This window comes from Vulpes lagopus, chromosome 23 (genome assembly GCF_018345385.1).
Source record: "Vulpes lagopus strain Blue_001 chromosome 23, ASM1834538v1, whole genome shotgun sequence".
Taxonomy (NCBI): Eukaryota; Metazoa; Chordata; class Mammalia; order Carnivora; family Canidae; genus Vulpes; species Vulpes lagopus.
Genome location: NC_054846.1, coordinates 54,973,671 through 54,987,373, shown reverse-complemented (window position 1 = coordinate 54,987,373; position 13,703 = coordinate 54,973,671). Strand labels below are relative to the sequence as shown.

Genomic DNA, 13,703 nt, shown 5'->3' with positions numbered 1-13,703 from the left:
CTCTGCACCAAAGCCTGAGAAGTGGGACACGTCCCGGGGACCCACTAGATCAGAATACAGGGCAATGGGAGAGAGCCACAGGGGCGAGGACCTGGGACGGAGGGTGGGCTGTTCCGAGTCCGCAGCACGACCAGCATGGGGATGCTGGCAGCAGCAGAGCCGGTGAGGCCCACGCAGCTGGGTTAGGGAAACGACAGGATGAGGACGGTGAGGGACATGCAGGCTGAGGGCAGCAGGTCGGTCCCTAAGGACGGGACGGGCAACGAGGAGTGCTGATGCCCTTCACACAGGGTGGCAGGTCCTCCCACACACCTCCACTCCTTCCCCACCCTCACGACTAAGTCCTTGGACATACTCGGGTGAGGAAGCCAAGGTTCAAGCGATTCAGAGTCTCCCAAGCAGTGCATCTGGGGACGTTCCCGGCTGAGGGAAGGCCGAAGACCCAGGGAACTCACTTGTCAGAAGATACAGGCGTCGCTAAGCCCAGCTTCCCAGGCTGCCTGACACTCTTCTTACCTGGTCGGAGTCTAGTGTCACACGGAGTCCTAGTTTAGTCATTCCGTCCTCCTTCAGGAGCTTGAGGTGGGGACAGAGTGCGAGGCAAAAGGCCTTGGCCACGTGCTCAGTCAGTCGGCTATGATCCGCAGGGTCACTCAGGCAACTGTGCTGGTCGTCATTTTCTAGGAAAAATACCTGTTCCCCAAACAGAAGAGACTTTAGCCTTGTGCCTGGGAGATGTGGGGACAAAGAGCAAGTCCGTGAACTTACTGGTATGACCGCCCTGATGCCAAAAGGCCTTAGGGAAGGCCTCCCATCTCCCTGGTCTCAGCCATGCTCGTAAGGGCATGTTCTCCTCAGAACCAGAAAAGGCTGGCATTTCGCACTGTGTTCTTCTAAAAGGTGATCCTTTTATGTGGTGACTCCTCTTAGGAAATGACCGTGAAGTCTGAGGGAACAGCTCTTACAGATTGTGACCCAACCCCAGCACGTCCCACATCTCTCCGAGAGGAGAAGCGACTTCAGGGCACAGAAGTAGAGGCAAGGCCACGCCACGAAGCAGAGTCTCCTGCCTCTCAGGACAAGGCTTTCCTGCCGCACGGCCGTGCCCGCTGAGGCCGGGGCAGTGCGCGGAGCAGCACGGACAGAATCGGAGCAGCAGCAGCAGAGCTGAGAGATGCAAGTCCTGGCCAAAGAGGCTCAGGGCTTCCTAATGTGCGGTTATTCCTTCGTAAGGCAGCCCTGTCCTCCTTGGTGACTATAAATGATGTAAAAGCATAACACAGAAGCCAGAGATGTGCAAACACCCAAGGCTCTTGCGCACACTCCCCACCCTGGGCCTGCCGAGCAGCCCACACAAGTACCACGAGGGGCGGCCGGGAGGCCCAGGCCCTTGGGCCGCAGCACCACAACCGAGTGGAGTCCGCAGAGGCGTCCAGAGACCTGGGCCCCTGCTCTGCCAGCCAATGGGCGCCTGCTGTCTCAGGATTACTGGGGAGCAAGGTGGGGAAGGCGGCCACCACTCGGAGTGGTAAGGAGGTCCCGTGGCCCAGACCCTGTACCACTTGAAACGCGTCCAAGGGAAAATGGTGACAAAGCGGCCAAGGCCACTGAGCTGCACATGAGAACACTGGGCCTGGTCATACAAAGGGTATGTCACTCGGAACGACAGCCCCAGAAATGGGAAACCAGGTTCTGGGTAACTTGGGTAAAGCATTGGACATCGCTTGCCTGGACTTAACTGTGTGTAATACAGAAAAGCTAGAAGCCACGGAATTTTTTTAAAACAAATTCAGACTTTTAAGGCTGTAAGGAATTTTAGAGGTCTTCTCATGTAATATTTTATTTTGTGGAGTGTAACTCAGGTTGAAGAGAAATGAAGAGACCTACAACCTCCCCGTTTATTCTCCAAGAATAACCTCCCTGAGCTGCGCCCCGAACGGGCTGCCCTGCCCCTCCCACTCCCAGGTGAGCCTCTCTCTGCAGCTCTCAGGTGAGATAGGACCACGGGGGAAAGAGTTCGGCACTGGCTACATCTGGGTTTAAAGCAGAACTTTGCCATTACTTGTTTGCCTTGGGATCTTGGGCAAGTTACTGAGTCTCTGAGCTTTAGTTTTCTTATTGGTGAAATGAGCCTATTTTTTAAAGCCTGTGTTACGTAAGAAACTAACTGTGAGCACAGCCTAACTAGCCCACCATTCTGAGGAGCACAGCACAGAGGGTATATACCACTCAGACAAGCATCCTTCTTGAATTCTAAAGCAAAAAAATCTCTAAAAGCTCGTTCATAAAAAGGAAGAGAAATCAGATCACTACAGGCTGTGCTTGGTGGCATTTCTTCCTGGACAGACTGGAGGGACCTGGGAGTATAGAGGGTACACAGAAAATTTTCTTTTCTTATCCTCCAGAATCCGTCCACAGTGTGTCTCTGGACCTTGCAAAAAGTTGTGCTCAAAGGAGATCAAGACACCAAGTTTCTTTCTTTCTTTCTTTCTTTCTTTTTTTAAATTTTACTTATTTATTAGAGAGCACAGAGGGAGAGGGAGAGGGAGAAGCCGACTCCCTGCAGGGCAGGGAGTCCGATGAGGGACCCGATTCCAGGACCCTGAGATCATGACCTGAGCCACCCAATCACCCAAAGTTTCATCTCCTTACCTCTGTCCATCTGATGACTTTTCCATTTGCTTTATACTCTGATCCATGGAATATCTTCACGCTTGTTATAGACTCCATGGACTTCCCGTCTATGGGACTTACAACACTACAATAGAGACAAAGGAAAGAGATGGGAGCAGCTCTTGAAGTTAGAAGAACCATGTCTCTAATCAAGTCTTGCTACTAATTATACCAGGCACTTTGTTGAACACACCTGAGCAACACATCACAGCAAGAAGACACTGCACAGAAATGTACGTAACTAGAGCTCTTGTGGGAAGGGCCTGTGCACTGAAATCATTCAAAGGACACATAAAAAAGGAGCCATGATTCCAGGAATTGCTTCTTTCAATGTAAAAAAAACTCTCTACTCAAACCTGCTCCTTCCTGAACTCAGCAAGTGCACGGCCACCACCTGATATCGCGCTCTCTGCCCGGTGCTCTCACTGCTCCTGACCCTAACACTCACACATTTGCATATCTGCCTCACAAATGAACTTCTTAAGGGGAGGGACATGATACACTTGCCTCTGTATGCTGTACTCCCAGTTCTTACCCACTGCTTAGAATGTAGGAGTTTAATATTTATTGGTTAAAAGAATCATTTGACCAAGTATGTTAATTTTAACAGTGCTGGTGTAAGCTCATGAACAAATATTGATATTATTATTGCAACAAATTCCCTTTAGTGCTAAATTATCACTCCTGGATTTCTGAATAAAGAAAGGCCACTTTAAAAAAAAGGCCACTTTTTATAATAATTTCCTCTTCAAAATATAGCAAGTATAAATAGGTGGAGATTCACCCTCATTCTGATGAGGATTTAAAATAATTGTCACAAAGATTCCAAATTCTTCCTTTTAAAAAACAAAAAACAAATGGTGGGTATTTGTTGTTTCTAATGGCTGAGTAATATTCCATTGTATACATAGACCACTGGAGGGTATTATGCTGAGTGAAATAAGTCAATCGGAGAAGGACAAACATTATATGGTCTCATTCATTTGGGGAATATAAAAAATAGTGAAAGGGAATAAAGGGGAAAGGAGAAAAAATGAATGGGAACTATCAGAAAGGGAGACAGAACATGAGAGACTCCTAACTCTGGGAAACAAACTAGGGGTGGTGGAAGGGGAGGTGGACAGGGGGTGGGGGTGACTGGGTGGCAGGCACTGAGGGGGGAACTTGATAGGATGAGCACTGGGTGTTATTCTATATGTTGGCAAATTGAACACCAATAAAAAATAAATTTATAAACAAAACAAAACAAAACAAAAAAACAGGGCAGCCCCGGTGGCTCAGCAGTTTAGCACCGCCTTCTGCCCAGGACATGATCCTGTTGATCCGGGATAGAGTCCCACATCGGTCTCCCCGCAGGGAGCCTGCTTCTCCCCCTGCCTGTGTCTCTGCCTCTCTCTCTGTCTCTCATGAATAAATAAATAAAATCCTTAAAAAATAAAAAATAAACAAAAAACATCTTATTTATTTATTTATTTGGTGCAGGGAGGAGAGAGAGAAAACACATGAGGCAGAGGGAGAAGCCCCATGTGGGGCTCCATCCCAGGACACCAGGATCATGACCTGAGCCAAATGCAGACAGTCAACTGACTGAGCTGCCAGGCGCCCCACCCAAGCTCTTCCTAACAATTTTCAAACCTGTTTACGTTTTTTAATCTCTATGTAAAAAGATCAAATTAAACTTAAACTTCAATATAGGGGATTCATTTCATTCACCTGAATTAAAATTATTTAAACAACACTGAATTTAATTTGTAACTCATGAAACAACAGTGTCAAACAAGGGCGCTCTTGGGGCGCCTGGTGCCACAGTCAGTTGAGCATCAGACTCTTGGTGAGATCGAGCCCCAAGTCGGGTCCGTGCTCCGTGTGGACCATGCTTCAGATTCTTTCTCCCTCTCCACCCTCCCTGCTCATGTACTCGCTCTCTAAAATGAATAAATAAAATCTTTTTTAAAAGGGTAATCTTAGTTTATTAGAGTATTTTGGGACAGTATACCCAGACACTGAGGGACAAGCTGGAAAACATTCACTTTATACACTACACACTAAACTCTTGAATTCAAGAGCCTTCCTTATCTAATTCTCGTCCTGTTTTTGGTCTGTTGTTTTTTTTTTTTTAAGATTTTATTTATTTATTCATGAGAGACACAGAGAGAGAGAGAGAGAGAGAGAGAGGCAGAGACAGGAGCAGAGGGAGAAGCAGGCTCCATGCAGGGAGCTTGACACGGGACTCAATCCCGGGGCTCCGGGGTCACGACCAGAACCAAAGGCAGATGCTCAACCACTGAGCCCCCCTGGCATCCCTCGTCCTGTTTTCTAAGATGCTGCCACTGGCGGCTGCTGTAGGTAGGAAGGGGCAACCTGCTGGTTATTAGTTACTGATATCTTATGGCATCAGATTATCAGTTTTTTGGTCCTAATAACTATGTTCATTTCAACTATAGGAGAATATTAAACACAAATTGTTTTTGAAATTTAAATTTCCAACTTAGTATGGGAAGATAAAGGGTTATTTATAAAATAGGCAAATATACTCATTGATTTAGAAATTGCTTCTTTTTGTTCAATAACAAAAGCGTAAGAGGTTTTTTTTTTTTTTTTTAAATCTGGCGTGCTGTGTTAGAAATGCCCTCTATCTGCCTTTGCTCCTGCTGCTCCCCCAGGCTGGATGCCTACTGTGCCTCAACTATGTGCAGACACCTACTCACATACCACATTCAGCTCCATCAGCGGCCACTTCTCTATGAAGGGCTTCCTGAGTACCGCCCTAGCATCCTTACAGGCCCCCTCTTTACTTTCGTATTTTCACTGTATCCTAGAGTTTTCTATGAGCATCTCCCATACTTTGATGCACTTATTTATAACGATCTTCAAAACCAGGCTGAACCACTTATCCAGCAGGGAGTCTGTACAATTCATTTTTGTATTTCCAAAGACCTACACATAGAATTATTGCCTGAAGGAAAAAGGGATGGACTGGACCAGAGAAAGCTTAATACAATGACGTAGGATATATTTGTTCAACCAATCTTTTAAGTATCTACTAGGTACCCAGAGTTTTAGGTGTTGGTGATACAGCAATAAAGAAACCAGACAAAAATCCCTGCCCTTACAGAGTTCACATTCCAGGGCAATATAATAAGTAAAAATATATTTTTTATGTTAGAGAATTAAAAGTTCTCTTGAGAAATATAATGCAAGAAAGAGAGATAGGAAGTTTTGAGAGAAGAAAGGTGTATGGGAGGGTTATAATTTAGAGAGGTTGGCCAAGGAAGGCCTTACTGAGAAAATGACATTTTAGATAAAACCTTGAAGTCAGTGAAGGAGGAACTCATCTGGCTGTCTTGGCTACTGAGGGGCAGAGTACAAGGTGAAAGAACAGCAGGGGTAAATGTCTGAGGGCAGAAGTAGAGTCGATGTGCTCAGGGAAGAAGGCACGTGTTGCTTCTGTGAGGTGGGCGGGTGGTGGGAGACCATATAAGCTGAAAACCACTTTGGCTTTTCCCCGAGAGATACTGAAAGCCAGTGGTGGGTTCTGAGCAGAGAAGTGACGCTGCTCTGGCTGCTGTATTAGCAACAGATTAGGTTGGGGGGCAAGAGGAGTTCAAGACTACAAACAAGCAAGCCAATTAAAAGGCGATTGCAATAATCCAGACCAAACGATGGTGGACGGAGAGGTGGTGTGATAGATGTTGAAATAAAATCCAACAGAATATATAAAATGCATACTATAAAATATAACAGTACCAGGATTCACCATTGTGATAGGTGTAGGGTATGAGAGGAAAACAAGTGTCAAAGATGATGCCAAAGGTTTGGCTTGAGTCTGCAGAGTAGAGCTGCCATATACTGGGAAAGAGTACAGGGCTTGAAGCCCAGGAGGGTGGTGTTAAGTCCTAGCCCTGCCACTTCCTGGCTCTGTGGAGTCATGGAGCCTTCAGGTACTTGTTTACTCATCTATAATGTGGGAAAAACAACACTAGTTATTATCTCAAATGAAACAATGTTAGCAAAAGAGCTTTTTTTTTATAAAACCATAAAAGGCTTAGGTTATTACTATTATCTCAATAACTTTAGAGGATTGTTTTGTTTCATCAACTCCTCTTCCCCTCCCTTCAAAAATATGCAGAGAAACTTCCTTCCTTCAGAAATTGAGCCAAGAAACTAGAAATTTAATATTTTATGTTATATACACTCAAAGCAGTACTTTCTCTTTGGGCTTTCAGTAAAGTCGTAAACACCAGTGTAGACAACACCCAGAGCCCAGCCCAGAACTACATGCCACAAGGGGCAAAGTCCACTGTATTTACCCCTTGTTGACGTTCTTGTCATCATCCACCCACTGGATGTAGATGTGCTCCTGCGGATCCTCCACGTCCGCCTTGCCACAGCTGATGGTGAAGTCCTTCATCTCTCGCAGCGCCTGCCTCAGGGCATCCATGTTCTCCGCTGTGATCTGGACCATAACGCCATCTGAGAATCAGCATCAAGATGATACAGATGGAAACAGCGCCAAGCCAGGGAGAGGGGCTAGAGCTTCTCCTAAGACTGCTCCAAGGGAAAGCTTACACATGGCCGCATCCCTCTTCCGCACAGAACTGTTTTCACTCTGTATTTAATTGCTCTAATCATATCTGTGTGTCTGCACCTCTGTCTCTCTCACCTTCCCACGACTGCCCAGTATACAGCGAATGCCCAGGAAATATTTGTTAAATACGTCACCGAATAAAAACAGCAGCGGTGGGAGAAGAGATGAATCCATTCATTGGCTAGTGATGAATAGGGCAAACCTACCACATGGTTCCACGAGCTACCGTGTAGCTAACACATGAGAATTCTACGTGGCCTCGTCAAAGGCAAACACTGAAATTCAGCATAAAGTCGTCACATATTAAGCAATTACTGACACAAAATTTTGTCAACTAAAATAATTTCTAGGGGATCCCTGGGTGGCTTAGTGGTTTAGCGCCGGCCTTTGGCCCAGGGCACAATCCTGGAAACCCCGGATCGAGTCCCTAGTCGGGCTCCCAGCATGAAGCCTGCTTCTCCCTCCTCCTGTGTCTCTGCCTCTTTCTCTCTCTCTTTCTCATGAATAAATAAATAAAATTTAAAAAATAAAATAATTTCTAAAAAGCTTCAATAAAGATATCATAAACAGGCAGCCAACTGCTCCACTGACACACAGTAAAATATAAGACCTAAGAAATTTTCAGTCCAAAGACACAGACCTAAGTTTTAAGCATATTACTTTGCATTTATAAGGATCTGTGTCACTTCAAATTACCATTTCCGCAACATTTAATGGGTATTTTTTTAATCATCTTGTCAAGACACAATTCCAAACGTAGTCAGTACTTGATCACTTAGGCATTAAATAGTCATTTAAGACCAATGACTATATAAGCCCTAGATTTCTTAACAATTTCTTTTTTTTTTTTTAAGATTTTATTTATTTTTTCGTGAGAGAGAGAGAGAGAGAGAGAGGCAGACACAGGCAGAGGGAGAAGCAGGCTCCCTGCAGGGAGCCCCACACGGGACTCGATCCCAGGTCTCCAGGATCAGGCCGAGCTGAAGGCAGACATTTAACAACTGAGCCACCTAGGTGTCCCTTAACAATTTAATAGCATGTTTCCACTTCGTAGTCAAAGTTGTGAGACTTAGTTGTAAAATATTAGTGTAGTTTGCTCTTCACTAGCTGTTTTATTAAGTTTACCAATAAAGGAGGTCAAAGGCAGTGTCTATTAACGTGTAAGATTGTCTATGTATTTCAGTTAACATACTGGACTCCAGCCTCAGGAAGGACTGCTTTCACACAGGCCACTGGAGTAAGCCACTGTGGAAATGAAAACCTGTTTCCACTATGTGCGGCAGATTGTACTTTCCAAAGGTCACAATATCTCCCATCTCACATCTCAGTATCTCCCACCTTAGCGCTTTCTCACAGCGCTACCTTCCCATTTCCCCATTAAGAAGTGGTGTCTAGTTCCTCTCCTCCTGAACCTGGGCAGGCTCTTTTTTTTTTTTTTTTTTTTTTGAAGATTTTATTTATTTATTTATGAGACACACACAGAGAGAGGCAGAGACATAGTCAGAGGGAGAAGCAGGCTCCCTACAGGAGCCTGATGCAGGACTCGATCCCAGGACTCCAGGATCACGCCCTGGGCCAAAGGCAGACGCTCAGGTGCTGAGCCATCCAGGGATCCCCGAACCTGGGCAGGCTTATGACTACTTCCAACACTAGAGTATGGTGAAAGGGGCATCGTTTGACTTTCGAGACTGGGTCATAAGAAGCAACATGGCTCTGCCCTTTGCTAGAACACGTGTGCCTGGAGTAAGAAGTCCAGCTATCCCAAGGCTGCCAGGCCATGCTGAGGAGTCAAGGTGTGAGTACTTCAGTCACCACTCTGTCTTTAAATCATCCCACACCAGCCCCAGATGTGTGAGTGAATGAACCTTCAGAAAATTCTAGCCTCCAGCTATCAAGTCATCCCAACTGAGGCCCAGGACATCACTGAGTAGAGTCAAGCCCTCTCCACACTACTTTGTCAAGATTCTTGACCCAGAGGAATCACTGAACCTGATAAAACAGTTGCTATAACCCACTAAGTTCTGGGTAAATTTGTTATGCAGCAACAGTAACCAGATCAAAGCAACCAGATCAAAATATAGGAAGAATCAACCAACAAAGAAAATAAACAGTATGCTCATGAGCCTTTCATTAATTCTCATTTAATTAGTTTTGTTGGGATATGTGTTATGTCTAATCTAATTATAGCAACCAGCAGCAAACGCATCCCATTCTGTACCCCAAGTGATGATTGCAGCATTCTTGTGAGTTAAGACAAACTGAATTTGAGCCCAATGATATATACTGAACTCAAACTATGTCCTCTTGGATGCCCTAACCCAGAGCTCTGAAAGGCCATCTCTTAATTTTTATGTCACTGTCCCATGATTATCTGTATCACTTATTCCCTTCTTTGGAGAACTAAGCACTATATAACAGTATTAATTAGCTTACGAGTTAAGATGCTACCAAATACATAATAGAAGTCAGAAGTCTACTGTAGAAGTGTCATGGTTTCACTTGACATCCTCTGCTTTTGAGTTTTTAACTTTTATTATTATTATTTTTTTTTATGTAAGCTCTATGCCCAACATGGGGCTTAAACTTAGGCCTTGGAGATCAAGAGTCACATGCTCTACCAAATGAACCAGCCAGGCACTCCAACATCCTTTTTAGTTGTATGATTAGGACTGAATATACTTGCAGTAAACGACTTATTCTTTACCTTCCACAATACTGGACTTGGCAAGATATCCAGAAGAAGATTTCAGAGCGCCGCTGAACACAAAGAAACTGGCACCAGTCACTAAAATATAATATAAATAGTTTAGTGTAGACTCTGAGATATAAAGCCTGAGAACAATAATGAAATATTTGATAGTTGGTAACTCCAGCCACCATCAAACAGAAAACAAAGAACATCAACTCTATGTAACATAATATACAAGTAACCAATAATGCTTATGGTAGCTTTGGGAATGAACTTTTAAGATATACCCCTCATTTTGTTTTCCTCTCCCTCCAATCAAGAATTAAAGAATCTTTTTTTTTTTAATTTATTTATTCATGAGAGACACACAGAGAGAGAGAGAGACAGAGACAGAAACAGAGAGAGAGAGAGAGAGAGAGAGAGAGAGAGAGAGGCAGAGACACAGGCAGAGGGAGAAGCAGGCTCCATGCAGGGAGCCCAACGTGGGACTCCATCCCGGGTCTCCAAGATCACATCCTGGGCTGAAGGCGGCATTAAACCACTGAGCCACCGGGGCTGCCCAAGAATTAAAGAATCTTACAAGCAAAGAAATCTTAGTGGTCAAGTCTAGGGTTTGGCAAACTACAACCTATTTGGCCTGTCCCCTGTTTTTTTTTTTGTTTGTTTGTTTGTTTTTTGTTTTTTTAAATTTTATTTAATTTAATTTTTTTTCTGTCCTGTTTTTTTTTTTTTTTTGTCCTCTGTTTTTGTAAGTAAAATTTTATTGGAACACAGCCATGTCCACTCATTTGCATATTGTCTATGGCAGTTTTTGAAGTATGCCAGAGTTGAGTAACTGGCGACCAAAGACCACAGGCTTGCAATGCCTAAGATATTTATCATGTAGCCATTCATGGAAAAAGTATGCTGTCCCCCGATCTAATACTTTTTTTTTTTTTTTAGATAAAACATGTTTTGAAGATGGAGATGTGGCTGGCAACCGCTTTATTCACCGAATGCAGTTCTCTTAAAAAAAATACCTATTCAAAAGACAAATATCTGTTACCATTATTTCTTCATAAAAGGACATTTAATCACATTTAACTCTAAGAAAATCTCACTATGCTCCTTCATATCTTTTTTTTGTTTGTTTTTAAAATTTTCTCTTTTTTCAGTAATCTCCACACCCAACATGGGGCTTGAACTTACAACACAGAGATCGAGTCGAGTGCTCCACTGACTGAGCCAGGTAGGAGCTCCTGGGCTTCTCCGCATCTTACGTTGGACTAAGCTAATCCAATTTCCTGCCCAGTAGCCCTGCAATATCTCTAACAGGTGGACATCCAGGCTTTATCAAAGACTCCTAGTAACAAAGAACACAAAATGGCACAAGGCAGCCCGTTCTATTTCTTGGTAACTCTCAGTCTTACAAAATGTGCTCTCAAATTGAGTCCAGATCTAGATCCTTATAACTTTTACCCAATGGTGCTGGTTTGGGCCTTTTGTAACTACAGAGAATAAACTGAATCTTATTTCCATGTACTAGAAAACCTTAAAAATAGAAATAGCTATTTTTCACACTCTTCCAATCTATACTTTCCCAAATTAAACATTTATACTTTATTCAAAACTTTTGACCTAGTTTCTAGATTTTTCATAGGCTCTGAGTCATCTTCTGAAGAATCTCTAGTTTTATCAATGGATATCATCAATTACACTAATGATATCCAGAACTTAATTCAAATATTCTACGATGTGAGCTGACTAATGGAGAGCATTGAGGACTTATCACCTACCGTATTTTAGATATCATATTAAATATACATACACGTGACAAAGACGTTTTATGCCATTACTAAACAACCGATTTAAAAAACATATTGAAGACAGTGACCTATGTCACTGTCAACCAGAGAAGTATTTCATAAAGCTTACTAAAGAAAGCTAGTTATGGGAGATATTCTGAGTAAAAAGAAGATTCATAGTCAAATAAATTTTGGAAGGTCCAGGCACTATCTTCCTTTTGGAAAATCACAATACAAATCAGCCTATTAAAGGCTCTGAGGGTTCCTGTAGTAAAGAAATCTGTTTAAACTTATTTAACCCAGGATTTCTCAGTTTAATGTATTAAGCAAGACTTTCACTTATCTATTTTTCAAAACCACAGAACCCAATTAGACACCTTAAGAAACGCCACTATAAGCAATGCTTCATAAATATCAATGTGCATTTGAACACAGGGACCATGTTAAAAAACAAATTCTAATTTAGCAGATCTGGAGTACAGACACTTCATTTCTAACAATCTCCTAAGTGAAGAGGACATATTCTGAGTACCACTGAACCAAGAAGCCTTCTTTCAGAATGCAGGCAACCTATTAATTACCATTCTTTGGATATGATCATTCAACAAGCTTCAAATCTACCTAAGCATATTCTCACTAAGAGGTCTAGTCTCCTACCTTCAAATATCAATTCTGGCCCTGCCAATGTCCTGAGGCAGTATTTTCAAAATGTTCCCCTCAATAGTAGAGATCCCATTTGCAACTCTGAGCCTGGCTACTTGGGGAGTCAATATCATCTTGGAGAATAAGCTTGGAAAGGTTAATTTCATCAAATTGTTTGTGGCCACTTAGCTAGAAAGTTTAGAGTTATGGGGCCGAGATATCCAACTTTCCAAGTCCAGCACAATTCTTACCGTTAATCAGCTCAAATACTCACCCTTTCTGGGTTGATTGTGAATACTGATAGCCTGGGTCTGATAGTTTCCGTCATCATTCTGTACACAGACAAGATGAGAGTCTGCCTTCTCATTGAAGCAGGCCCCTCCTGCCAGGACATGCTCATTGGATTTGTTCATGGCTTTCATCATCTGCGATCAAAGAAGAGGGTTATAACTTTCTTATTCTACCAAACATAAATGGGCACTTTTTTTGGGTCTGACACAAGACAACTCCTTTACCTCAAAACCAAAAACAGTAACGAAAACACAGTGGAAAATTAGTCACCATTGGAAAAAAAAAAACCCAACATATACAACAATTCTCTGTATAGTTTATAGGTGATTTGTATTATAATAACCTAAGTAAGTACATGACATGTTTTGCATTCATCTTTTTGGTATTTTTGTTGCTGCACGGAGCTCAATGAACATTATTAGTTTAGCTAATTACAGTAATTTCAACTACCCACTGGATTCTCTGAGGATATCTACACTGAAATTCTAAGTCAAAAGAATGACCTATATGTAAGTATATTTGCCTACTTTTCTCATATCCACACAAAGGAGGGTTTTCCTCTAGAAATATATAAACTCCACTGCTTCTTAGTTTTACTAACTGATGCTTGAAATCAATGAAATCACTTACTAGTATGTTGCTTTGTTCTTTTTTTTTTTCAAGTTTTTATTTAAATTCCAGTGAGTTAACATACAGTGTAAAATTAGTTTTGGAAATTAGTGATTCATCACTTACATACAACACCCAGTACTCATCACATCTCCTCCTCACTACCCATCACCCATTTAACCCTTGCCCCCAGCCATCACCCCTCCAGCAACCCTCAGTTTGTTCTCTAAAGAGTCTGTTTTGTGGTTTATTCTTTTTCCCCCTATATTTATCTGTTTCATTTCTTAAATTCCATATGAGTGAAATCATATGGTATTTGTCTTTCTCTGACTTACTTTGCTTAGCCTTATACTCTCTAGCTCCATCTATGTCCTTTCAAATGACAAATGTCCTTTCATTCTTTTTCACAGCTGAGTAATATTCCTTC

At 42.7% G+C, this 13,703-nt stretch overlaps 1 protein-coding gene across 2 annotated transcripts in view; it reads right to left on the bottom strand.

Moving 5' to 3' along the window:
- Window positions 1-13,703, bottom strand: part of ZFYVE9 (zinc finger FYVE-type containing 9) — a 188,920-nt gene that overhangs the window by 3,942 nt on the left and 171,275 nt on the right. For both annotated transcript variants that reach the window (XM_041737865.1, XM_041737866.1), the window contains 5 exons: window positions 12,651-12,801; window positions 9,966-10,046; window positions 6,984-7,146; window positions 2,653-2,758; window positions 517-693 (listed from right to left, as the gene is read on the bottom strand). In XM_041737865.1, the coding sequence (XP_041593799.1) occupies window positions 517-693; window positions 2,653-2,758; window positions 6,984-7,146; window positions 9,966-10,046; window positions 12,651-12,801 (678 nt within the window). The remainder of the gene's footprint in view (window positions 1-516; window positions 694-2,652; window positions 2,759-6,983; window positions 7,147-9,965; window positions 10,047-12,650; window positions 12,802-13,703) is intronic.